Source organism: Vombatus ursinus, unplaced genomic scaffold (genome assembly GCF_900497805.2).
Source record: "Vombatus ursinus unplaced genomic scaffold, bare-nosed wombat genome assembly UNPS02014772.1, whole genome shotgun sequence".
NCBI lineage: Eukaryota > Metazoa > Chordata > Mammalia > Diprotodontia > Vombatidae > Vombatus > Vombatus ursinus.
The window spans coordinates 22,461,850-22,486,550 of record NW_020954550.1 but is presented as its reverse complement, the minus strand read 5'-3'; the positions used below and the strand labels follow the sequence as shown (position 1 = coordinate 22,486,550).

The window sequence follows — 24,701 nt, the reverse complement described above, 5'->3', positions numbered from 1 at the left end:
CGCCACCTAGCTGCCCCTGTTTCTACTTGTGACCCCATTTTGGATTTTATTGGCAAAGATCCAGGCACAGTTTGCCATTTCCTTCTCCAGCTCATTTGATAGATGAGGAAACTGAGGCTTTTACGTGACTTGCCCAGGGTCATACAGCTAGTAGGTGTCTGAGGTCAGATTTTAACTCAGAAGATGAATCTTGCTGATTCCAGGCCCAGCACTCTTCACCATACTGCCCTTGACAAGAAGACAGCAAAATACAGTAAAGGCTATCAGAGAGGTACAAAGTGTTACTTGGCTTCAGGAGAGGGACATAATCCATCATTTTCTCACTTAAAATCTCCAAGTGGCTCTAGTGACAAGCTTATGACAAGTCTGATTAATTTCCCCCAGTCCAGCTGAAAGTCGACATAAAATAATCATTATCCAGCTTCTTTCCAATCCAGGATGACAGAATCATGATGTTAGAAGGGGACATAAATATGCCACCTTCCCAACCCCCTACTCAAAGTACAGATCCCCTCCTCATCTCCACAAGCAGCCAGCCGTTCAGGCTCAAAAGCTGTCTGTCCAACCTTGAGTCCCCGCCTCCCTCAAAGCAGATGGCCCAGCTTCCTTCTTCCCTGAGAAGACTGAGACCATCTGATTTGAGCTGCTTCAATGCCCCTCCTCCACACATTAAAAACCACTCCGAAGCATGATTCATTCCCTCCAATATTAACTAACTACCTCCTATATGCAGAGCACTGTGCTAGGCAGTGGAGGAGACATGAAACTCCTGCTCTCATAGAAATTACAATATACAAGATACAAACGTGAACCATAAATTCAGAGTGTGAAGGGATACCTTACAGACTACCTTTTTCAAGTCCCTCATTTTATGGATAAGAAAACTGAGTCTCAGAGAAGTTGAGTGACTTGGCTAGTGTTACACAACTATTAAGTGTCTGGAGCAGGATTCACGCTCAGGCCTTCCTGACTCTAAGTCCAACACTCTATCAGCTACATTGCATTGCTATGAAATTACTATATGATATAACTTAGAAATGTGTAAATGTTACATTTACATTTAAAATAAATAGACCAGGTGATGAAAGAACAGAGGTGGTAAACTCACTGTCCTGTCACTTGTGAGTGTGCCCCTAAACCAGATAAAAATGTAACTGCGGAATGTTTAACAAAATAAATAAAAATTCAACACAACATGGGTAATGTTCACTTGTGGTTTGCTAAGTCAGTATGGACAACCAATCGGCATAATGAAAAGAGCGCCAGACCTAGAGTCAGGAAGACTCGTCTTCCTGAGTTCAAATCTGGACTCAGACACTTCCTAGCTGTGTGTGACCCTGGGCAAGTCACTCGACTCCACTTCAGTTTCCTCATCTGTAAAATGAGCTGGAGAAGGAAATGGCAAACCACTGTAGTATCCCTGCCAAGAAAACTTCAAATGGGGTCACAGAGTCAGGCACAAATGAAAAACAACTGAACAACAACAACAAATGTATTGTATTTTTATTTTGTTAAATATTTCCCAATTACATTTTAATCTGGTTAGGTGCTGGTCTAATGCTATGTTTGACAGGTAGCTCTAAGTTTTGGAAAAGATGCTGACTTCCATTGATAGAGGGAATTTCCTTACCAAGAGATCCCTACAGCAATGGAATCACAGATTCTATTTCAGGAAATAAACAAGACCAAACCCCAAATTTTACTGCAAACCCAATCAAGACCCATTACAGGTCATTTCCTACTCCCTTTAAGCTTTATACTTAACACTGTTAAATGCAGTCAAATATTGATTGGTTGTGTTACTGGATGAATGCATTAGCTCAGATGACTTAAAACTGTCACTCCAAAAGCTATCTGAGATGCAGTCTATTATCTCCAGGAGCTTTTTAACCTTTCTGATTATGGGTTTCAGTAGCCTAGCCTGTGATCCTCAATCACATGCTGGTGGGGAGCTGGTAAGATGGCATGCTGAGCCATGTGGGAGATTAGCATCTTACCAGCAAGTAACTGACAAAACAATGTGCATACATACATAGGAGCTGACTTATCTATGACATAAAGGAAAATGCACATGGCTAGACTCATCTATGCACACCAGCTGTATATTGTGCAAGACCCGATGAATTCTAAGGCAAAACCTAGGGCTATCTTCACAGCTTTTGGGAAGAGTTGGCCACTGACCACAGAAGGCTGTCTTTTATTTCCCTCAAAGTACAACTCGAAGAGCAAACTTCAGAAATGAAAGTGCTGTGCATGCCATTTTAAAGAAAACAGATGGACAGTGGGGCTTGTCTGTAAAAAAGTACTGAAGAAAAGGGCCTTCTCTCAGGAGGACAAGGACAAAGACAGCAGAGCGGGGAGGTGGGGTGAGGGGAGGGAGAGAGCAGGAAGGAAGGAAGCAAGACAGGATGCTGGGAAGAGGAAGAAGAGAGGAAAGCTTCTTAACTGCCATGCTGCACACTGTAAAACAAGTGTTCTTCCCCTTTATGTGAATCCTCTGGCACTCTGGTGAAGCCTATGGACCCCTTCTCAGAAGAATGTTTTTAAATGGTTGAAGGAAATGCTAAATTTCAGTTAGTGGTTCGTGAAAATCAAGTTGTTTTTCCATACAAGCTCACAGAACCCCTGAAACCTGACACACTCTAGGTTAAGAACTCAATTGTAAAAGGATTAGTTGGGTTTTTTCCCTGGGGGTGGTGATGGTGAAGCAATTGGAATTAAGTGACTTGCCCAGGATCACACAGCTAGAAAGTATCTGAGGCCACATTTGAACTCAGATCCTCCTACTCCAGGACTTGTGCTCTATCCACTGTACCACTTAGCTGCCCCAAAAGGGCTAGTTTTTAAAGTCCTACATCATTTTAACCATTTTTCAGAGATGGGTAGAATTTGTAGATTCTTATGTCAGAAAAATTACTGATCATAGAAAAAAGTCCAAATTTCTTGGCCTGACATTCATAGACAGTAAGATATGGCAAAAGAATGGTGGATGAGGAGTCACAGGATCTGAGTTCTAATCAGAAATGTGCTGGTAAATGTCAACCACCAGCATTTGTCAATTTTTAAGGTGTAAATGCACATACTGAAAATTTAATAAGCAGCTTTCACAAACTGGGTGTAGCTGGCTCCCGCACACACTTGGTCTAGTTCTGTGTCTGTTCAGCGCTCCTGAATAGCCTTTGGAATGCTGATTTACCTTTCTGTTTCAAAAAGTAGGAGCACTGAATTTGATGACCTCTAAAATCCCCTCCAGCGTTGTATTGGGCAGGTCTGACTTGAACTAGTACTCAGTTTAAGTTTGGAGTTGGAATGAAAGAAGACACTTATTCAACAATTCCAACAAAAAGAGGCTGACCTAGCCAAAACACAGAAAGGATATTCAACAGGGATACCGCAGTGCTTAGCTTCTGAAGATGTAGCCCCATTTGTTTTCATACGGAAATAAGCATGGTCAGCAGGGCAGGGCAATAACTAGATATGTCCACCAAATATGAAAGGCCCTCACTCCACACGCGTGGAGTTTTTAATGCCTTTAGGTAACCAGGAAGTCGTGTTGATATGGCCAAAAGTCAATAGGAAGCGTCATCAAGGGAGATAGCTTTTGAATCTTCCTTAACCCCTGGAACCAATGCAGCCCCAGGGGTAGCTTTGTTGCCTTAATTTCAGGAAGAAATTAGCCTAATTCATGTTTTGTGGGGAGAGGAAAACCTGGTAGATAGTGGTCCTATCACAAGCTCTAACATCCTACATCTCCTGAACAATCTGGTCCCAGCGGTCCTTTTCAATGTTTCTTTCTCTTACTTTTCTTTTTTGTTTGTTTGTTTTTTTGCTAGGCAATGGGGTTAAGTGACTTGCTAGTCAGTGTGGAATGGCTAAGGCTGGATTTGAACTCAGGTCTTTCCGAGTCCAGGGCCAGTCCTCTATCCACTTCGACACCTAGCTACTCTTTTCTCATACTTTTCTATAAATACCCTCTGTACCAGTCAAATTGATTTATTACTATTTATCCCTGAACATATTTTTCATGTTGTTTTTTCCTTTGTTGTTATTGTTCAGTTGTTTCAGTTGTGTCCAACTCTTCATAACCCCATTTGGGGTTTTCTTGGCAAAGATACTGGAATGATTTGCCATTTCCTTCTCCAGCTCATTTTACAGATGAGGAAACTGAGGTAAACAGGGTTAAGTGACTTGCCCGGGGTTACACTGCTAGTAAATATCCGAGGCCAGATCTGAACTCAGGTCTTCCAGACCTGAGGCCCAGTGCTCTAACCACTGCACCACCTAGTTGCCCTTCATTCTCCTGCCTAGTGCATTTTCTTATGTTATTCCCTTTTTCTCTCTGAATTCTATCCATCTTTCAAGGCAAAGCTCAAATCCCACTTCAATCATGAAGCCTGCCCCGACCACCCAGTCAGAGGGCAGTGGTTTCTCTTGCCTTCAAATACTTGAAGTACAACGTACATTTTCTTTACCAGCAATCACTTACCTTTCTCTTCTGTTGTAATCTGTCACTCTCTTACTAGGCTGTCATCCCCCTGATAGCAGGGACTATGTCTTCTACTTGTCTCCCTCTCCCACAGTGCCTAGCTGTGTGTCTCCACAGGTATTAGGCACTCAGGAAATATGTGCAGACTGATATTACTGTTTTTATGACAACAACACATGTTCCCAAGTCATGTTAGCTATTAATAAATGTTTACAAAGAAAACCAAGTTAGGGGCCCCAGTGTTTATATCAAAAAATCAAAAGCATGGCATACTTACCTGCAATATGTTATTGGCTACTATGACTGGAGCCTCATCATTTACTGGTTGAACTGTCACAAAGAGAGTTTGGGGCAAACTCTGTTTCCCAAGTTCTGTGTTATTCACAAAGACTGTAAAACTGTCAAGTTGTTCTTCACTTCCATCATGGACATAGTAAATTAATTCTTTTTCCACCTAAGACAAAAAAAAAGCCAACTATTTAAGGAAATACACACACACACACACATATTTAAAACTAAATAAACTACAGCCTAAGAACCCCTGGTTTGATTTTTTTTTTTTTGCTTCTCTCCAAAACAGCGAAACCCCTTCGTCCCTACCAGGATTACCTAAATCAAATTTAACTTGTAATAATAGGCTATGCATATGTTTTCTGAAATAACACTAGGCCCCAGACACATAGGAAAGCATAAGGACTACCTTTTCTCCACCAAAAAAAAAAAAAAAAAACTTAAAAAGAAGGACTAGGAAATGTGATGCAGCAGAAAAACAATTGGGCAGAGAATCTGGAGAGTAGGGCCCCTGTCCCAGATCTGCTACTAACTAGCTGCATGACCTTGGGCAAGTCAAAACCAAGCCGTGTCTCTGGGCTTCTGTGTCTTCATCTGTCACATGAGGTTAGGCTAGAATTACAGGGTCTTGGAGGGAGGGAATGTAGAATTCATTTAGTCTAACCTTCCCTTCTAATTTTTTCCTCATGAATTAGAAATTCATTAACTAACCTGAACATTTTCATATACAAAGACTAGAAAATGAGAAATTACAAATTGGCTCCATAGAGCACTTTTCTTTTAACATAATATGGTAGTAACAACACTGCCCTGCTTGTCTGTGTTCCCCTTTGAACTCCATTTTTATTTTTCTGTGTGTTTTTTAAATGTTTCATCAACACCATTTTTTTCCGTTTCTATTTTCAGCTCCTCTACTCAGTCTTCCTAGGCCCCCTCCTCACCCACTGAAATAAAAGCAAGAACAGCAGCTGTCTGGGCAAGGCACTTAACCTCTGTTTGCCTCAGTTTCCTCAACTGTAAAAATGAGGATAATAAGAGAGCATATCTTGTAGTATTGTTCTGAGAATCAAATGAAATCATATTTTTAAAGTGCTTAGCACACACAGTGCATAGCACATAGTAGGCTCCATATAAATGCTTATTCCTTTCCTCTTCCCCTTTCAGCAATAGCTTCAGCTTTAAAACAACCATTGACAGAAAGCTCACTGCTTCGTGATATAGCTTACTTCATTTTAGATAGCTGTTAACTGTTAGAAAGGGTTTTATTTATTATTTTTTTTTATTATGGTGGCAAAGTACATAGAGGGCCAGGCACGGAGTCAGGAAGACTCATCTTCCTGAGTTCAAATCCAGGTTCAGACACTTACTTAGCTGTGTGACCCTGGGCAAGTCACTTAACCCCATTTCCTTCAGTTTCCTCATCGGTCAAATGAGCTTTAGAAGGAAATGGCAAACTAATATCTTTGCCAAGAAAACCTCAAATGGGGTCACAAAAAGTCAGACATGACTGAAATGACTGAATAACAAATGTTGAAATCTTTTCCCTTTAAGAATGGTTTCAGAAAAACCTGGGAAAGCTTACATGAACTGCCGCAAAGCAAAGTGAGCAGAACCAGGAGAGCACTCTATATCCTAACAGCAATACTATAAATATAATCTCCTGTGAAAGACCTAGTAACTCGGATAAATACAATGATCTACCAAAAGTCCAAAGAACTCACGATGAAAAATGCAATCTATCTCCAGATAGAGAACTGATAGATTCAGAGTGAAGATGGAAGTGTGTTTTTTTCCCTTTCTTTCCTTTTTTCACTCAGAATCCAACTAATGTAGAAATAGGTTTGTTTTTTGTTGTTGTTGTTGTTGCTTGTTTTTTAGGCAATTGGGGTTAAGTGACTTGCCCAGGGTCACACAGCTAGTAAGTGTCAAGTGTTTGGTTTGAGGCCGGATTTGAACTCAGGTCCTCCTGACTTCAGGGCCAGTGCTCTATCCACTCCACCACCTAGCTGCCCCTAGAAATAAGTTTTATACTACTTCACACACATAAAGTCTACTTCTTGCCTTCTCAATGGGTGAAGGAGGGGATGTACAGAGGGAGAGAATTTGGAACTGAAAACAAAAATAAAATCTTCTCCCCTTAACAGCTACACATTGGTACTAGGGTTAGCCTCTAAAGCAACTCCAAGTCATTCCACTCCCTCTTTCATAGGAAAGCCCTCAACATCTGCCACATCTCTCATAATTCTTCTCATCCTCGGTTCTCTCCACCATTTCTTATGTCACATTTCCCAGATTCTCTCATCACTATGCCTGCCTTCCCTGAGAAACACTACTGTTGCTGATTTCCTTCTTCAAGGGGGACACAAAGAATCAATCAATCAAGAATCAAAGAATGCTCTAGATTAGTGGTATCAGACTCAAATATAAACAGATTCCTACAAGCCACATATTGACTTAGAAAACCACAAATTAATATTATCTATGTTGCAATGTATATTTTCTGTTGTTGTTATTATTATTAAACATTTCTCAATTACATTTTCATCTAGTTCCCCAGTACCCCAGGTGGCCACCTCTGCTCTAGATGGGGTCTGACCAGTCCAGAATATAGTGAGATTTTTACGTCTCTGACCAAAAGTCACATTTTAAGCCACTGATATATGATCTTTTGCCCTAAGAAAATGATGACTGCACATGAAATTACAAATCTACATTAAACACAATGTGGTAGTAACAACACTTCTCTGCTTATCTGTGTTCCCCTTTGAACCCCATTTTTATTTCCTCTGTGTATTTTTTTAAAAGTTTCATCAATACCCTTTTTTTTTAAACATTCACAGCAGACTACTGCTTAATATTTAGCTTGTGGTCAGTGAAAATGCCACAGCTACCAAACCAAGCCTTCTACATCCTGTATTTGTGCAACTGACTTTTGTAATTAAAATACACAACTTAACATTTTTGTCTCTGCTAAATTTTATCTAAAGAGGCATAATGTGGAAAGAGTCAGTCTTAGAACCAGAAATATGCCAGGTTCAAGTCCGAGCCCTGACACAGAGTTGGTACATGACTGTGGGCAGGTTACCTAACCTCTTAATACCCTAGGCTACTCTCCAAGACTCTAACTTGAAGAACTGTTGCTGATTGTCACTGGAGGAAGAAACTTCAGCATCAGAAATTCCTTAATGCCAGGTCCAGACTAAAAATATATACATATACATAACAATACATAATACATTAATATAAATATATTAATCATATAATTATGTTAATGTTATGATTATATAATTATAGATAAATTATAAAATTAGTATAAATACATTAAATAATAAACATATAATATATGTAACATTGGTAGATCTATCTGCATGTATATCTTATATAAACATTGGCAGATCTACTCCATTTTCATACTCATTTGGTCCCCCATTTCCATCAATCATGCTTTGAGGGTTGATCTCATACCAAGATCTCTGAAGGTGTGTTTTCTCCAAAACTTTCTTTTGACTGTTTTTTGAGTCAATACTACTCTTCTCTAATGTTTTACAGATGTGTTTGTATCTAGGAAAGTTACATTTTGATCTTTAGGGTCCGTTGTCCTACCCTATCAAAATCCAAAATAACAGCAATGTGTGACATCTGTAAATCTGCTAAACACTTTCTATATCTTTATTAATGTCAATGATTTTTTAAAAATCCAGGGTCAAAAACTGAACTTCAACGATTTGTGCTTTTCAGCACCTTCACAGTCTAAGAATTTAATAGGCCGAAAAACAGTCTAACGTAGCTAACTTTTAAAGACGGTAAAGCCACGCTATCTGCTTGTTTTCATTAAAATAGCTGAAACACTTTAGCAGCTCAACAACCCCAGCTCCTATTTGTTTATTATGTGTGTTCAAGTTACTTCCTTTGACTCAAATTATTTGTTTCCAAGAGTATTTATACACACACACACACATATACACACACTCACAGTGAAATATACATATGAAGAGTCTCAGAGGGAATGTTGCTTCTTCTACAGAGGTGTTATATAAATTCATTTGGGGAGATAAAATGTGCTTCATGGAGAAAAAAAGCCTAGCTTCCCAATTCAATGCCACTTTTTTTTCCCCAATATAATCTATATCCCATGTGTTGTTCTACTCAACTCAATTTGAGGACCTACTCAAATCCCCGGACCTTCAGGGAGCCCTCCCTCTTTGCACCGAGCCATAAACAATTTCTCCCTCATTCTGAATTCTCAGAGCACCCTATACTTCAATTAATTATTTGCTGTATTATTTTTGTGTTTTGGTTGTGTATACATTTTACCTCCCACACTAGATTTTAAGCTCCTTGAGGGCAGGGGCTCTCAAGCACCTATCACAGTTCTTAGCAGACAGAAGGTACTAATTCATTAATAGTAACTGGATTATTAAAGTGAATTTATATTTGTCAAAATGTTTCTTTTAACCATTAGGAAGTACGCTAGCCCAGAAGTTTTAATAAAACTGAAGAAAACTCTTGGTAATTAACATCAAAAACTTCACAGATGTTTCCCCTCCAGTCCTACCAATAATTCTAACAAAAGGGGGCAGCCAGAGCCTCCCCCGTTCCATTTCTCTGAAAGCACATCCAGTAAGATTCCTAAGGTCACTTGAATCACTGAAATTGAAGCTACAAACACTTCAGAATTAGATATTAAGGGCAGCTCCTACAGAGGAAGAGGTAGGGATGAGACTGGAAACAGGAGTAACTAATGGTATTCCTATTTGTTACTAGGACCTGTTGTTCAGTTGTGTCCAACTCTTTGTGACCCCATTTGGGATTTTCTTGGCAAAGATACTGGAGTAGTTTGCCATTTTCTTCTCCAGCTTATTTGAGGAGGAGACTGGGGCAAAAAAGATTAAATGACTTGCCCAGGGTCACACAGCTAGTAAGTGTCTGAGGCTGGATTGGAACTCATGAAGATGAGTCTTCCTGACTTTAAGCCCCGGTGCTCTATCTACTGCACTACCTAGCTGTGCCTACTAGGACCTATTCTCCCTACATTCAATTAAATAAGTATTTCCTGCTTACTACATGTCAGGTACTATGCTAAGCATTAGAGACACAAAGACAGAAAAAGAATGCCAGTCAAGGAACTTGATTCTACAAAGAATATCTTATAAACAAAATTCAGATACGAACTATGGTGAAAACACAACTACCTGAATATACAAACCCAATTATCTCGGTTTTGCTTTTAAAGGAAGAACCAAGGAATGAAAGCCAGAGGCTAGGCTGACAGTAACTGAGCAGCAAAGACATGACCAGAAATCAATGTCTGAGGTTACTGATTTTTAGGACTTTGATGTAAGAAACAGACTACAGTCACAACAAAGAATTCTCTCAATTCTCACTTAAATGATAAATTATATACAAAAAAAAAATTCTCACCTTACCCCTAACATGGACAGAGATAGTTCCAGAAGGTCCTTACCTGTTTTCTGGTGAACTTCATTAGCTTTATTCTTGGAAAATGAGAATTTTCAATGTAACCATGCTTTGGTGATTCAACTAGGACAAATTCACAGTCGATTCCCACAAAATGGTGATTTGGAATTTTAAGGAAGTCCTCTAAAAGGGCTCTGGAGCCACCTTCTTGTACCGTGAAGTTCTGTATGACCAAAGGAATCAGTCTAGGGATAATATCCACCATGATTTCTATACCACTGATGGCCTGGACACCGTTTGTGACACCCAGCAAAAAGCGATCTTGCCGTTGGCCAAAAGCTGTATGCTCATAATGGATATGACCATCATCTATATCTTGTTGTGTAAATGATGAAGGAGAATTCTCATCAGCATCCAAGTAATCTTCAGGGACAAATTTTCGGAGCTGTCCATGGACCGGGGGGCTCTTAATGATGAACACTATCTCTGATGCAGAGTTATTTTCATGTATAGCCTCACATGGAGATATTCACAAAAACATACACAGAGAAAAGAATCACATTAAAATGGAGATAGGAGGCAGATTCTTTAACTATGCACCCATCCCAGTTTTGCTACTTTTTATCTGTGTGACCTTGGGCACAATTTCTCTGGGCCTCAGTTTCTTTATCCATTAAAAAAAAAAAAAGGTTAAACTAGATGGCCTCTGAGGGGTCCCTTCCAACTCTAAATCTATGATCATATGGTCAAAATGCATGAATGTGGGTTAACTTATGATGCAGTCAGTCAAGAACATTTACGGAGGACCTAATCCAATCTATTCAAACCCAGTTGCAAGACTGGAGGAAACTACAGTTTCACAAAGCTATCCCTAACCTTTTTCTCAATTATCTCAAAAGAAAAAAAAGAGAGAAATCTCTGACACCTCTTTTCACACGAAATCCATGGCACAAAGTGTAAGCTCTGAAGTCACGTTACCCCCTGCCCCACTCAATAAACTCCAGTGACTCCCCTATTGCCCCCAGAAGCAAATACAAAATGGTCTGTTTGGCATTCAAAGCCCTTCATGACCAAGCACCCTCCTGGTCTTCTCATACCTTAGTCCCCAAGTGACCCTGGCCTCCTGGCTGTTCCATGAGTGATACGCTCCATCTCTAGGCTGGTTGTCTCCCACGCTTGAAACGCTCTCCCTTCTCTACTCCTACTGACCTCCTTGGCTTCCTTTAAGTCCCAACTAAAATCCCACCTTCTACAGGAAGCCTTCCCCAACCCCTTTTAATTCCAGTGCTTTCCCTCTTTTAATTATTTCCTATTTATCCTATATATAGCTTGCTCTGTATATTTTTGTTTGCATGTTATCTCTCCTTCTAGATTGTAAGCTCCTTGAGGGCAGGGCTGTCTTTTGCTCCATTTTGTATCCCCAGTTCTTAGCACAGTACCTGGCACAAATCAGGCACTTAGTAAATGTTTAATGAATTGAATTTAACTGAAAAAAAAATCCATGATTCCATGATTCCCTAAAAACTGGGATCAAGCCTTACTATTCTTTTTATTCAATTTCAATAAATATTTGCTAAAATATTTATTAAAAACTTGCTAATAGGTATTCAAATTTTTTTAAAATTTAATATGAAAGTAAAACTTGCTTCTTAGGTAATAACAAACTGGATTCTACCATGGTGATCCATGTGAGACCCCTGGTGGTGGTTATGTAAATGTCACCAATAGAAGTTGCAGAAAAATTCAGAAAGAACTGGCAAGAACTCCTATGCACTGCATCCATTTATTCCAAACTTATGATTCAGTCAATTGATTGGACTAAGATTTTCTATTCCCTATTTCATTTCCACTTGCCTTACAATAAAACTTGCATGCAAAGGATTATCGCTATAGAGCTGGGAGTGGGGTGGCGCAACCTCAGAGACCATCTAATACAATCCTTTCATTTTCCAGATGATGAAAATGAGGCCCATGGAGCTTGAGTGACTTAACCAAGGTCACCCAAGTTGTCTTTGTTAGGAGTGGGATTTGAACCCAGGGACTTAGAGGAGATGAGTAACTGCCTGTTTTCATTGTCATTTCTTGTAAATCACAGTTCTTACAGATTTCTAGCTTCAAGCAGTTTTTACAGCTCCTTATATAATCTTTTAACTGTAAGCAGCAGGGGTGTGCCTGCTAATCCTCAAATATTAATGGCAAGAAGTGGGAAACTTCCTTCCTGCAGCAGAGAGCTTTCATGTCTATAATGTCCCTTTGCTCTGATGGTATGGAAAATTCTGAATCGGTCAACCTTCAGAGCTCTGTATATCACATTTTGTGGATGCCTAACTAGGAAGATAAATTATGTTATTTTTACAGCTATTTTTAGAAATTTTAGAAAAATTCAAATTTCTTAAATTGTTCTAAGTTTTTAAACATGGAGTTGTTACATCAATGTATCTTGAGACAAAATGAATTATGGTGCCATCAAACCTAAGTAAAAATATATTGATAAGTATTCCCTTTCTTCTTAGGAATCTCATCTCTTTCCAATAATGGGAAAACTCCCCAAATGAACAATATTGAGAACCTGGAACTTTCTCATCATACCTATATGACACCCTTCCTTTACTAAAGGTCATAGCTTCAGGACAAGAGTTAATTGGAGCACTGTGCAATTATAGGGCTCTTAATAGATAATGGAATAATGAAAGATGTATGTTTGCATTTTGTAAAATTAAGCTGTATGCAGTTATTTGTTTTTTACCTTAATTGAGCTTGTTTCTAATGTAAACTGTTGCAATTTTAAATAAATATAACAGAAAAAAACTTTCAGAAATCCAGAGTAAATTTACTATGCAAAGTTTTTTTTTTAAAAAGTTAATTGGAGTTTAACATCTTTCATAGGCACACGAAAATATGCCTAAGAGACCAGTCCCAGTGGCTGTGGTAGAGTGAGCATGATTGGTGTTATGGATTCACTGAGTCATTCTGTAGAGGATATAAGCACATACCTATGCATCTAAACATACCTGAAGCTTTCTTCTACTGAGTTTCACTGATTTTCCTTCTTCAACTAAAAGGTTCTTGCTGTGAACAACTTCAGGGGGATGTTGGTGGCTTTCCAAGTACATCTGAACACGAATCCCAATATTCAAGTGTATCTCTTTAACTTTTGCAGTCAAGTTGAACATATCAGCAAGGTGGTTGTTGTCATTATGCCTGTAAATCACATGTCCTTGCTTCAAGTCATGCTGGGAAAATGAAGCTGATGGCCTATTTTTCACCAAGACGCTGCCATACTTTGGAAGCAAAAAGATCTCATACTTGATCTCTGTGTCACTTCTGATGTCATGATTTGTGGTAACACTAAGGTTAGCAGTTGTGAGAGCTTTTTCTCTTCCTTTTAGCACAAGCAATCCTGTGTTGTTGGCTATCCGCAGGTACGGCTCCGAAGCACTGACCTCTAAAAGGGAGGACGTGTAGTGGGTGCCATCCGTGACAAGCAGCACAAATCGGGCATAGTCTGCGCCGCGATGCCTAAACAGCACGCACCCTTCCTCTAGGTCTTCTTGTTTGAACTGGTAGAGCTTTTGGCTGGGATCACTGGCTAACACTAGATCACCATTTGGAATGCCCCGCCTGGTGTATACCAACTGCTTATCATTAAAATCTGAATCGGGGTCATGGTAGCAAAGATCCATCAATGTCAATAAGCGCTGACTATTTCTTACCACATGAAATACTTTATCTACCACGCGCACAGGCTTCTCATCATTCTTTAGTTTCACAGAAATATTTACTTTGATTTCGGGACCCACCCCAGTCTCCTCATCTCCTGCTCCTTTGGCAGATGCCCTAACAACGAATTCATCACGCACAGTTTCAGAGTCATCGTGGATGTACATCAAACGTTCACCAGTGATATCCTGGTTGGTAAAAGTAGTTATGTTATCATTACTTTCCAGTGAATCTGAAGAGTTAATAAGTTTCAGCTTCCCATGGTGAGGGCTCTTGGTGACCTTATAATGGAAAACCTGATTACTCAAAGTTTGCACAAATAATTCTGTTTTGGTGATTAACTTCCCTTCGCCTTCAGTTACAGAAAATCCTTTGTTGGTTAAAATAACGTGATTGTGATCTGCTCTGATATTTATTGTGAAGATATAAACCTTTGATTCTGTATAGTTGGTACAAATCAAGAACCTGAATGAATCCTGTGTGTTTTCTTGTGACCTCTCAACTAGTTCATAAGCAACTTCATTATCTATAATATTTTTTTGGCTGAAGGTGGAGTTTAGTTTTAAAACATTGCTGCCAAGCAGCAGTTTTCCTTTCTTAGGCAGGGACAGTAACTTAAAATAAAGCTCGCTCTCAAGTGCCTCCATACTCTCCATCCTAACCATTAAGTTATCTGAAGTTAACATTTTTTTATCCATTGTATCAATATTTAGGGGACTATTTTTCACCAATTTATACTTCAGCCATTGTATGGCTATGGGAAATACTAGTTCTTCACTGACTTTATTTTCAATGCTAATTTTAAATGTAAAATGATCAGTGACATTTTCCACTTGTGATTCTTTAAAGGTACTATAGTACCTTACCCGATCTCGATCAATAGAACGTTGAGAAAAGGTGTTGACAAGCTTCCATTCCCCATTAGAACTTCGTCTTTGAATCTGACCAAAAAGAGGATGTTGGATAATGTCATACCGTATCTCCATCTCCTGCTCCCCAGCATTAATCTGTACTGACAAGTTGCTCTGAGTAATCAGAACCACGCTGCCCTGTTGAACAGTCACACCAGTGTTATTTACCACTTCATAATCCCAAGGCATGGCCTTGACTCGTAATACGGTTGTATTACTAACCAACTCCCCATCACTTACTCGCAGAACAACACGGGAATTCTGGGGCCCACGATGCACATAGAAAATTCTTCCATGTTGTAAATCCTCATTTGTAAATGTATTAATTATTTTTCCAGGATGCTTAGAGTTTTCTAAATATCCAGTATCAGCATTGAAGTTTCCAAGTATTGAAAAAGTCAGGTCTAACGGGTTAGTATCTGGATCCAACACCTTAACCATGTTAGACGTCAGTCGTTTTTTGGAGTTCTCTAATAGGAGAAGCAAATTTCCTTCTGGAAGGGAGAGCTCTGGGGGGTCATTTACTGGACTGATAGTAATGTTACACACATATGGATCATCTCCTTGCAGATGGAAAGGAATTTCCTTCTCCTTGCTGATAGAAACAGACAATATAAAGTGATCTCTGGTGCTCTCAGAGCCATCATGGACATACATAACTCTTCCTTGCCACAAATCTAACATCGTAAAAGTTGCTTCCACCTGGGATGCAGGTGCACCAACTAATCTCAAATCTCCATGAATAGGTTTTTCCTTAATTTGAAACAGGACTTGGGAATAATGAATTTCTAATTCCTTAAATTCCAAATTCACCCAAATATGTTTACTTTCAACTGGGGCTTGTCCACCTTCCTGAACTACCAAGTTATTCAAAGCCAAGAAATTACTGCTGTCCTCCTGAAGGGAAGATCTGAATCTTTCAGGAAGAGTACTAGAAGAGGGAGTTGTTGTCTGAAGCATCATTTTTTCAGTTGTTGCTACAGGAATACTTGAAACAGCACCACTTTTAGTATTACATCCAGCTGAAATATCTTTGGAAACAAGGGCATTCTTTAGTGATAGCTTTTCCAAGTTAACCTTCAGGCCTCTTAAGCAGCCTTTGAAGGAGCCACCTCTGGCAGACTTCCTAGAAACAGGGGTAAACTTTAACTTCTTCATTTCTGACCAGGCACTGTTATCACCACCTCCCACAAAGAGTGGACCTTTACATTCAAGTGCCCTGCTGTGTAGAGGCAGGGATATTTGGACTCTTTCTTCATCAACCCGCAAGCTGAAATACCTCCTGGTGAACTGGAGTTGAACAAAGTGCCACTCATTGTCACTAATTAAGCTAAGGGAAGGAAGCTCAGTTTTAGTTTGACTCCTTCCAACATGTGCCTTAATGAATCCAGCTTCTATTTCCAAAGCAACAAAGTCCCCTGATCTTCCAGACTGATAGAGAAGCAAACCCTGGTCAGCTCCAGTCTGAAAAGTGAATTCCCAGAGTACTTCTCTCTTGGTGTTGCACCCTGGGAAAGTGACATAAGATTTGGAGCTAAAGAAATTGATAGCTTCACTTTCACCTGCAAAGAATTCATCACTACATCCCAATGATACCTCATGAACTTTCTTAAATCCAGGGTAAGACCTGAGGGAGTTCAGAATCTCGCGCTGGTTAAATATCACGTCCTCCATACATCCTCGGAAATTAGAGCGTCCTCTTTCCAAGTAAGGAACATCAAGACTGCTGCTCCCCCCAACATAGATTCCTTGCTGAATATTTAATCCACGTATCCTCCCTGACATTATCCCACTGGTACTATGGAGAGTGTCAACAACCAGAGTGACAGTATCACTGGCACGACGTAAATCAACCACATGCCAAGCCAAGTCATCCAAGCGTGATTTTTGTTGAGAATGTAGCACTAATTCACCTGCACCCAAATTCACTCTCACCTGGAAAAAAGGAGACTAGAGTTAGCCAATCACACCTCTCTATCATTAATATTTATATACTTATATTTACAGTTGGCCACTGAGCATACAGAGGCTCTTTATAAAAACAGTGCAATAAAACTGGACGCTACTATAACTCTCCCATTTTTATAACCTAAATGGCAAGTGAGGTAAGGCCAAACTTTAGAGTTATAACTATTGAGATAGGTTGGTAAAAGTAGACAGTGCAATGAATATTAAAGTCAGTATATAATAATAATGATAATAACAATAATTAGCATTTATTATAATGTTTTAAGGTTTCCAAAGAGCTTTATAAATATTATCTTATTTTTTCTCCCAAGAATCCTGGGAGGTAGGTGCTATTATAGATGGGGACACTGAGGTAGGCAATGGTTAAGTGACTTGACCAAAGTCACAAAGTGTCTGAGGCTGTATCTGAACTCAGGTCCTCCTGATTCCAAGTCCAGCCCTCTTTACACTGTGTCACCTAGCTCTCTATTCTCATGAGAATAAAAGTATTAAATAATTTTTGTTTTCTTTTTTCCATGATTGTTTCCCTCTTAAAAGTTATGTTAAGCACTCCACACTGTGTATACCATATTTATGAATACATATAAATATATTTATTATATATATCCATTATGTCTTCCATATACATAAATATATTTATTATATATATTGATTATGTTACATATTATTGTTGTTGTTGTTGAGTCATTTCAGTCATATTTGACTCTCTATGGCTCCATTTGAGGTTTTCTTGGCAAAGATACAGGAGTGGTTTGTGATTTCCTTCTCCAGCTCATTTTACACATAAGGAACTAAGGCAAACAAAGATAAGTGATTTGCCTAGGGTCACACAACTAGTAAGTGTCTGAGGCCGGATTTGAACTCAGGTACTCTTGACTCCAGGACCAGCGCTCTATCCACCATGTCACCTAACTGTCCTGCTATATATACGTAAGTGCAAATATTTATTTTATATACTATATATTCATTATGTTTTATACATAATAAATATAAAAGTTTTATTTATAGCATATATTCATTATGTTATATATAGAAATATAAATGTTTATTATGTAATATATATTTATTATGTTATATAACAAATACAACTGATTATATATAATGTATTCATTATGTTATATGCACACAAAGATTAGATAATATATATTCATTATATTACATATACATATAGATATAGATATATAAAATGCAAATATTTTAAAGAAATGCACCCGTAGGTTTCCTGAAATGAGTTCCACTGCACAATAATCATCTTTTCCAGCTGCTAGAAAAAGTAATCCATGTGGTTTGCTGGTCTGAAATTTTAAGTGAAGGGACAAGTCTGGAGAAGCTTCTATGATGTTCAGTTCCACAAAACTTTCACCAAAAAAAGATGCTACAAAAAAAAAAGAATGACTTATAATTAAAAAAAAAGATTCTTTCTGTGTTCATACTGAAACATAATTTATAAAGATATTAATAATACAGAAAAGCAGTTTTTGTTGATCTCTTTGAAATTTGCCTCACAAAAAAATAACACATTGAATTTATTATATAGGATGTCCCAAAAGAGTTAATAAAATTATAACCTTTAATAACTTTAATAATTTAAAACTGCAATGAGACTTTTGGGATTACTTGTATTCCCCTGCCCAATAGAGATTTGTGGTTTTATATGTAATCATCTCATTTGTTATGTTTTGCGTATATTGAGAAATGTTCTCTTTTTTTTTTGTATGTAAAAATGTTTTCTCATTCAATTAAAAAAAAAAAACCTGATTAACCCAGATTACAACATCATAGATTTAGAGCAGGAAAGGTTTTTTGATGACATTTAGTCCATCCCACTTATTTTCACAGATGAGGAAACTGAGGTACAAAGAGAATTAGTGAGTTCCTCAAGGTCACTTATTAGCTAGAATGTCCCTGAGCTAGGATCTGAAGCTCAGTCTTCCTGACTTCAGGTTTGGGGCCTTCTCTGTGACATCACGTTTTATTATAGCAGGAAAAATAAGTACATGCTACTCTACACCACCCTTTGCCTTCTCCTCAAGATTTATTCAGAATTTTTAGAGCTGAAAGGAACCCTCCTACCTCCTTATTTTGCAAATCAGGTGGTTGAGGCTGAGACAAGTTAAAAGATTTGACCAACATCATACAATGACAGAACCAGAAATATAATTTTTCCCTCCTGATGCCCTTTCTAGTTTTCTTTGCACTAAACAAAATAGATTCTGAATGAAAATATTTTACAGACTACCTGATGTAAAGAGTGAATGAAAGTTCCCCCCCCCCCAAAAAATTAATGTGATCTCTGCTGCATTAACAAAAGTATAATGGAGAAAAGGAAGTAGGTTAGTCTGGCAGGTCTCTGTCTTGGTCCAGACCACATCTGGAATCTTGTGCTCATTTCTGGGTACCACATTTAGGAAAAATATCAATTAGCTGAAGAATGTCTAGATCAGAAATTTTTCACCCTTTTTTTAGGGTCATGGACCGCTTTGGTTATCTGGTAAAACCCAGGGATCCTTCTCAGAATAATTTTTAAATGTATAAGATAAAACACGTGGGATTACAAAGGAAACCAATTATATTGAAAGACAATTATTGAAATAGAAAAAAAATTTTTTTTAAGTCCACAGATCTCAGATTTAGAACCCATGATCCATAAGGGAACAAGCATTTACTAAGTGCCTACTAAATGCCAGGCTCTGTGCTAAGTACTTTTTACAAATGTTACCTCATTTGTCATTACAGTAACATTGAGAGGTTGGTGCTATTATTATCTCCATTTTACAGTTGAGGAAACTGAGGCAGACAGCGGTTAAGGGACTTGCTCAGGGTATCTAGTAAGTGCCAAGGCCAGATTTCAAGTCAGGTTGACCTTGACCCTGTGCTCTATCCACTGTGTCACCTAAATGGCTCTAGAGGAAGGTGACTGAGCTAAGACTTAAAACCATGAGTAAAGTGAATGAACTGCGGAGCTGGGTAAAGAAAAGGCTACCAGTCTACATATGTCAGAATGACTGTCACATGAGACATTTGTTTTTCTTGGCCCAGGAGTGCAGAACTACCAGTAATGGGTGGAAGCTGTAGAGAGACAGATTTTGGCTTAATTTAGGGGAAAATTTTTCAACAATGAGAGCTAAACAAAATTGGAATGGGCTATACTGGGAAGTATGCCCATCACTAGAGGTCCTCAAGTGGAATTTGGATGATCACATGGGGATGTGGTGGAGAATATTCCTATTCTGGAGAAGGACCTCTGAGGTCCTTCATAGCTCTGGGATTCCATGACTCCTCTCTGTCCAGCACAAGGGGGAAAGGGCGGGGAGAATGGGTAGGAGAGTCAAATAAACAACTTTTCCCCACTCTGTAAAAACATTTTTTAAAAAATCCCATAACAGCTCCAAAAACATCATAAAGTGAAATGAGGCATCAACCCCTTGGAATTCTTACAATCCTCCCCCCTCCCATATTTGATAAGTCCAATATGGTGCATTGTCGCATTTACCAAACCAGGAAGTGTTTTCTAAATCATAATATCCACTCCTCAGAACGACTAAGTAATGTTTATTAATAATACCACTATATTTTCCTACATTTTACCTCACTGGCAGCAATTCAAATACAGCCTAAGCTGGCAGCAAGAAAAATTCACTGCCTCAGGATAGTTTAACTAAACCATCGGATTAAAACAGGTTGCTTGTGTCCTGGATCCAGTTCTTTGGTCTTATGGATGACAAATTCCCAACATCCCAACTGACGATAATTTGGGAGATCCCCGTTGGGAAGTGTAACATTGGGGGTGGGAGAGTTAGGGAATAAGCATTTTTAAAGCACCTACTATGTGCCAGGCACAACAACTCTAGGAGGTAGCTGCTATTATCCTCATTTAATAGTTAAGGAAACTAAGGCAAACAGAAGTTAAGTGATTTGCCCAGGGACACACAGCTGCTAAGTGTCCAAGTCCAGATTTATACTAGGTCTTTCTAACACCAGGTCCAGAGCTCCAACCACTGTACTTTTTATAAAGAACCAAAGGAGTATAGACTGTTCAGAAATGTCATGCTTTTATTACATGAATTCTTTTTTGAGAAAAGATTTGGAAAGTGCATGGCAAGCACCGAGCAACATAGTTTAAAAATAAATGAAACTGATCAATCTTTAACAGACAGGAAGCAACTGGTTACCAATGTGGGCACCATTTTTGAATCACCTTTGTATACAGACAGGTCACAGACTCATTAAACCAAAAACCAAAACATTCAATTAGAAGGCTAAAGATAAGAATGTGGTGGTAGATGGGCACAGGTTCCCAAACTGGAATGATCGGGGGAGGGAGGAGTAAGGCGTTGTAGTAGTCTTGGGTGCAATTTGGGGGGGGGGGCACTGAATAAAAATAAAGGGGCAGTGGAAGCATAAGGAAAGAAAAGAAGAAAATTTTGAAAAACCGTTTGTACATGTTTCATCTGTTGTGTAACAGAATTAAAGTTGTAGTGATTACATTATTTTCCAAATAAACACACAAAACACAAGTTATAATCAATCAGTGGTCAAGTCTGATGACAGGTCTTAACAAGCAAGTGTTGGCAGGCAAACACCTCATGCATTGTTGAGAAGTCCAGCACGCCTCAGCAGGAATATGTGCATGTAATGACTTCTTTATAATACAATTCTATTTACATGACGCAATATTGTGTCACCAAAATTTCAATGCAGGAAAAAACCCACAAATTTACAATAAATTATTAAATTTAAGATTTTTTTTTTTAAAAAAAAATTGTATATTTTTTAAATGATGCAAATTTCAAATAAAAAAAAGGGGTTAAAAAAAAGTAGATTTCCAGGATGGAGCTGAGTAATTTTTTTTAAAAGGGGATGGTATTGTAGCAGCTAGGCGGCGCAGTGGATAGAACACCGGCTCTGGAGTCAAGAGGACCTGAGTTCAAATCCAGCCTCAGACACTTGACACTTACTAGCTGCGTGACTCTGGGCAAGTCACTTAACCCCATTGCCTAGCCAAAAAATAAATAAAAATAAAAATAAAAAGGGGCAGTAGGCCAAATAAGTTTGGGAACCTCTGGTTCTCTAGGGTCTCTGAAGTACCTCTAAACTTATGATCCTGTCATTCTCAGATGACACAACATCATTGAGGAGGAGAGGGAAAATCAAGGAATAAGAGAGTCCAAGGGTTGCACTGTATTCAAAAGGTGTCAAAAGAAGTGGATAAAGGTATACAGCATGGTAAGCACCTCTTCATGGCTCTTCCTGATTCCAAGCTCAATACTTATTCCATTACTCCACAAGACAGTGTTGTTGACCCGGAAGGCAGAGACGGGACCAGGCCAAGAAAAGCTCAAGCCCAGCTCTGGTCCACTGCCCTGGAATCCCAAGTCTCATCTCCTTTCCCTCCTTACCTTTCTGCCAATGCTCCCTTTCTCTTTAACCCTCCCGGCATCTACCCTATCCCTACAGGCGTAGACCTGGCTCTCTCCATCCCCACAAGTGGGCAAGGTAGAGATGACTATTCACTGGTTAGATGAAAAAGGAGTCACCAACTACAATTCTGTCAGTACAATTAAGTCCAACAGGGCTTTACCATCTGCCTGGCTGCTGTACCCCTCCAGATCCCAGGGCAGGCCCTTATGATAGACTCTAAGCACTCTGAGCTTTTCTGATTTCCTCTTCCATGGAACCATCCTAAAATACTGTCTTCCTTCTATTAGGACATGAGAACTTAACAAATGCTTCTTCGTTCGTGTCATTTAATAGAGATCATGAATACCATTAACATCATCTAAATATATGTGTATCTATATGTGTGTGTATATATATATATACATATATTTACACACACACACTCATATTTGTGTCATGACCCCATTTGGGGTTTTTCTTAGGAAAGATACTGGAGTGGTTTACCATTTCCTTCTCCAGCTCATTTTACAGATGAAAAAAATGAGGCAGTGTTAAGGAATTTGTCCAGTGTCACTCAACTAGTGTCTGAGGCCAGATTTGAACTCATGAAGATGAGTCTTCCTGACACCAGCCCTGGCGATCTATTTACTGTGCCACCTGGCTGCCTCTAAACACACACACACACACATACACACACACACACACACACACACTGTGCCACTGTGGTTTTATCCTGTTTTTTGTTTTGTTCTATTTTGTTTTATAGTTTCCATCATTGCATTTGTGTGCAACAAAAGTGGAGTTGTAGCTGCTTATGGAACCTGGCATCATTCAAATGGAATCTGGGAGCAAGTAACTTGATACTCACCTCATCCAACATTCCTAAACTTTTCTCAAATAGTTGGTAACGATGAAAGATGCAAATGCTTTATTTCCACGGTAGGGGTAAAGTTTTGGAAATGGGGGGGTTTACTTTTGATTTTATTTCTAAAAAATTATACCCCTCCAAATTTACATTGGGGGGGGTCATGACAAGAAAGGGATTTTAGGGTAGTTTTTTTTTTTTGAAATGCCTTTGGGCCACGTACTTATGTATTCACTGTACTTTCATAATAGGCACTTTTCTGGTAATTCTATAGAGTGCCTGTTACACAATGACCATGGTGATGACATGAAGCAGCGATTTTCATAAACCAGTTTCTTAGAATGAACCAAGAAAGCCTAATCCAGACTTAATCTGGGCAACATGCATTCTTTAGCCATGTGGTTTTTCCTATGTGGATTGTTAAAGCCATCTCTTTTGTGTGACTGAGGAGGCCCTGTAATGTCTCAATTTAGAAATGAGAGAAATGATTATTAATAACCAATGATTTGGGGAAATCCAGAGCTCTCTCCTTTTTCGAAAGGCCTGATTTCAAAAGTTCAGTCTCTTGAAGGGTATTATAGATAATGAGATTGGATTAATTTTCTTAACAATTTTGTTCAGACCCCACCTACCTGGGGAAGGCTTTGTGTTCTACTCAGGTTGGGTGGGGATCAATTCTTCGAATAGATAGCCCAAGGCTGGGGGTGGTCTGAGTATAGGGAGAATCTCTCTTTGATGTGATGCCCCTCTCAGCCCCATTGTAACATTCATTCTCTCTTTAATTGTTAACCAATCAGAGTTGATTGCCACCTTTGGAAACACCCCTCTTCCAAAGGGAATATAAGTGTGAGCCTGCTGCCATGATTGCCCTTGGCCCTCCAGATGCTACTGGTCCTTTTATTAAAATGCTGGCATTATTAATAAAATGATTAAATTACCCAGAAATTATGCCTCTCAACCTTTTTAAATGTCACAGAAACGTACCTATTGTCTTTGTTACAAGACAGCTAGGCAGAGCTGTGGGTAAAGTGTTGAACCTGGAGTCAGGAAGACCTGAATTCAAATCTTGTCTCAAACCCTTACTAACTGTGTGACCCTGGGCAAATCCCTTAACCTTTCTTAGCCTCAGTTTCAGCATCTGTAAAATTGGGATAATAACAGCACCTATCTCCCAGGGTTTTTGTGAGGATAAAATAAGAAAATATTTATAAAGCATTTCATAAACCTTAAAATGCTATATAAATGCAAGCTATTAAAATTATTATTTCATTTGAGATTAGAACTAATTTTGAACATGCATGTCTTGCTTCATCTGTGAGTTTTCCTTTAAAATTTAAGGAGTATTCTTGTAATAGTGTTTTTATAGCATGCTTAAAAAAATATAAACTATTTACACAACAGAATATTTCTGCATCTTATCCAAAGAATTATGCCCCACCTCTGACACCTACTGGCTGTGTTACCCAGGCTAAGTCACAACCTTCAGGAGGGTCAACTCTCTAGGAGTCTAGGTTGTAAAGAAGATGGTGACATAGTTCCAGTGGAGGGAGTCTGTTCATGCAGGAGTTTCTTCTATCAACGGCATTTCAGATTGCTATTGTGAAAATACCAAAATTAGTATTACCTCTGATTTGATTTCTAC

At 38.8% G+C, this 24,701-nt stretch overlaps 1 protein-coding gene across 1 annotated transcript in view; it reads right to left on the bottom strand.

Annotated features, from left to right (window-relative positions):
* Positions 1 to 24,701, bottom strand: part of LOC114044085 (chondroitin sulfate proteoglycan 4-like) — a 116,370-nt gene that overhangs the window by 49,302 nt on the left and 42,367 nt on the right. Inside the window, 4 exon segments of the mRNA XM_027863369.1 lie at positions 4,764 to 4,940; positions 10,242 to 10,709; positions 13,207 to 16,761; positions 18,006 to 18,169. Coding sequence (XP_027719170.1) covers positions 4,764 to 4,940; positions 10,242 to 10,709; positions 13,207 to 16,761; positions 18,006 to 18,169 — 4,364 coding nt within the window.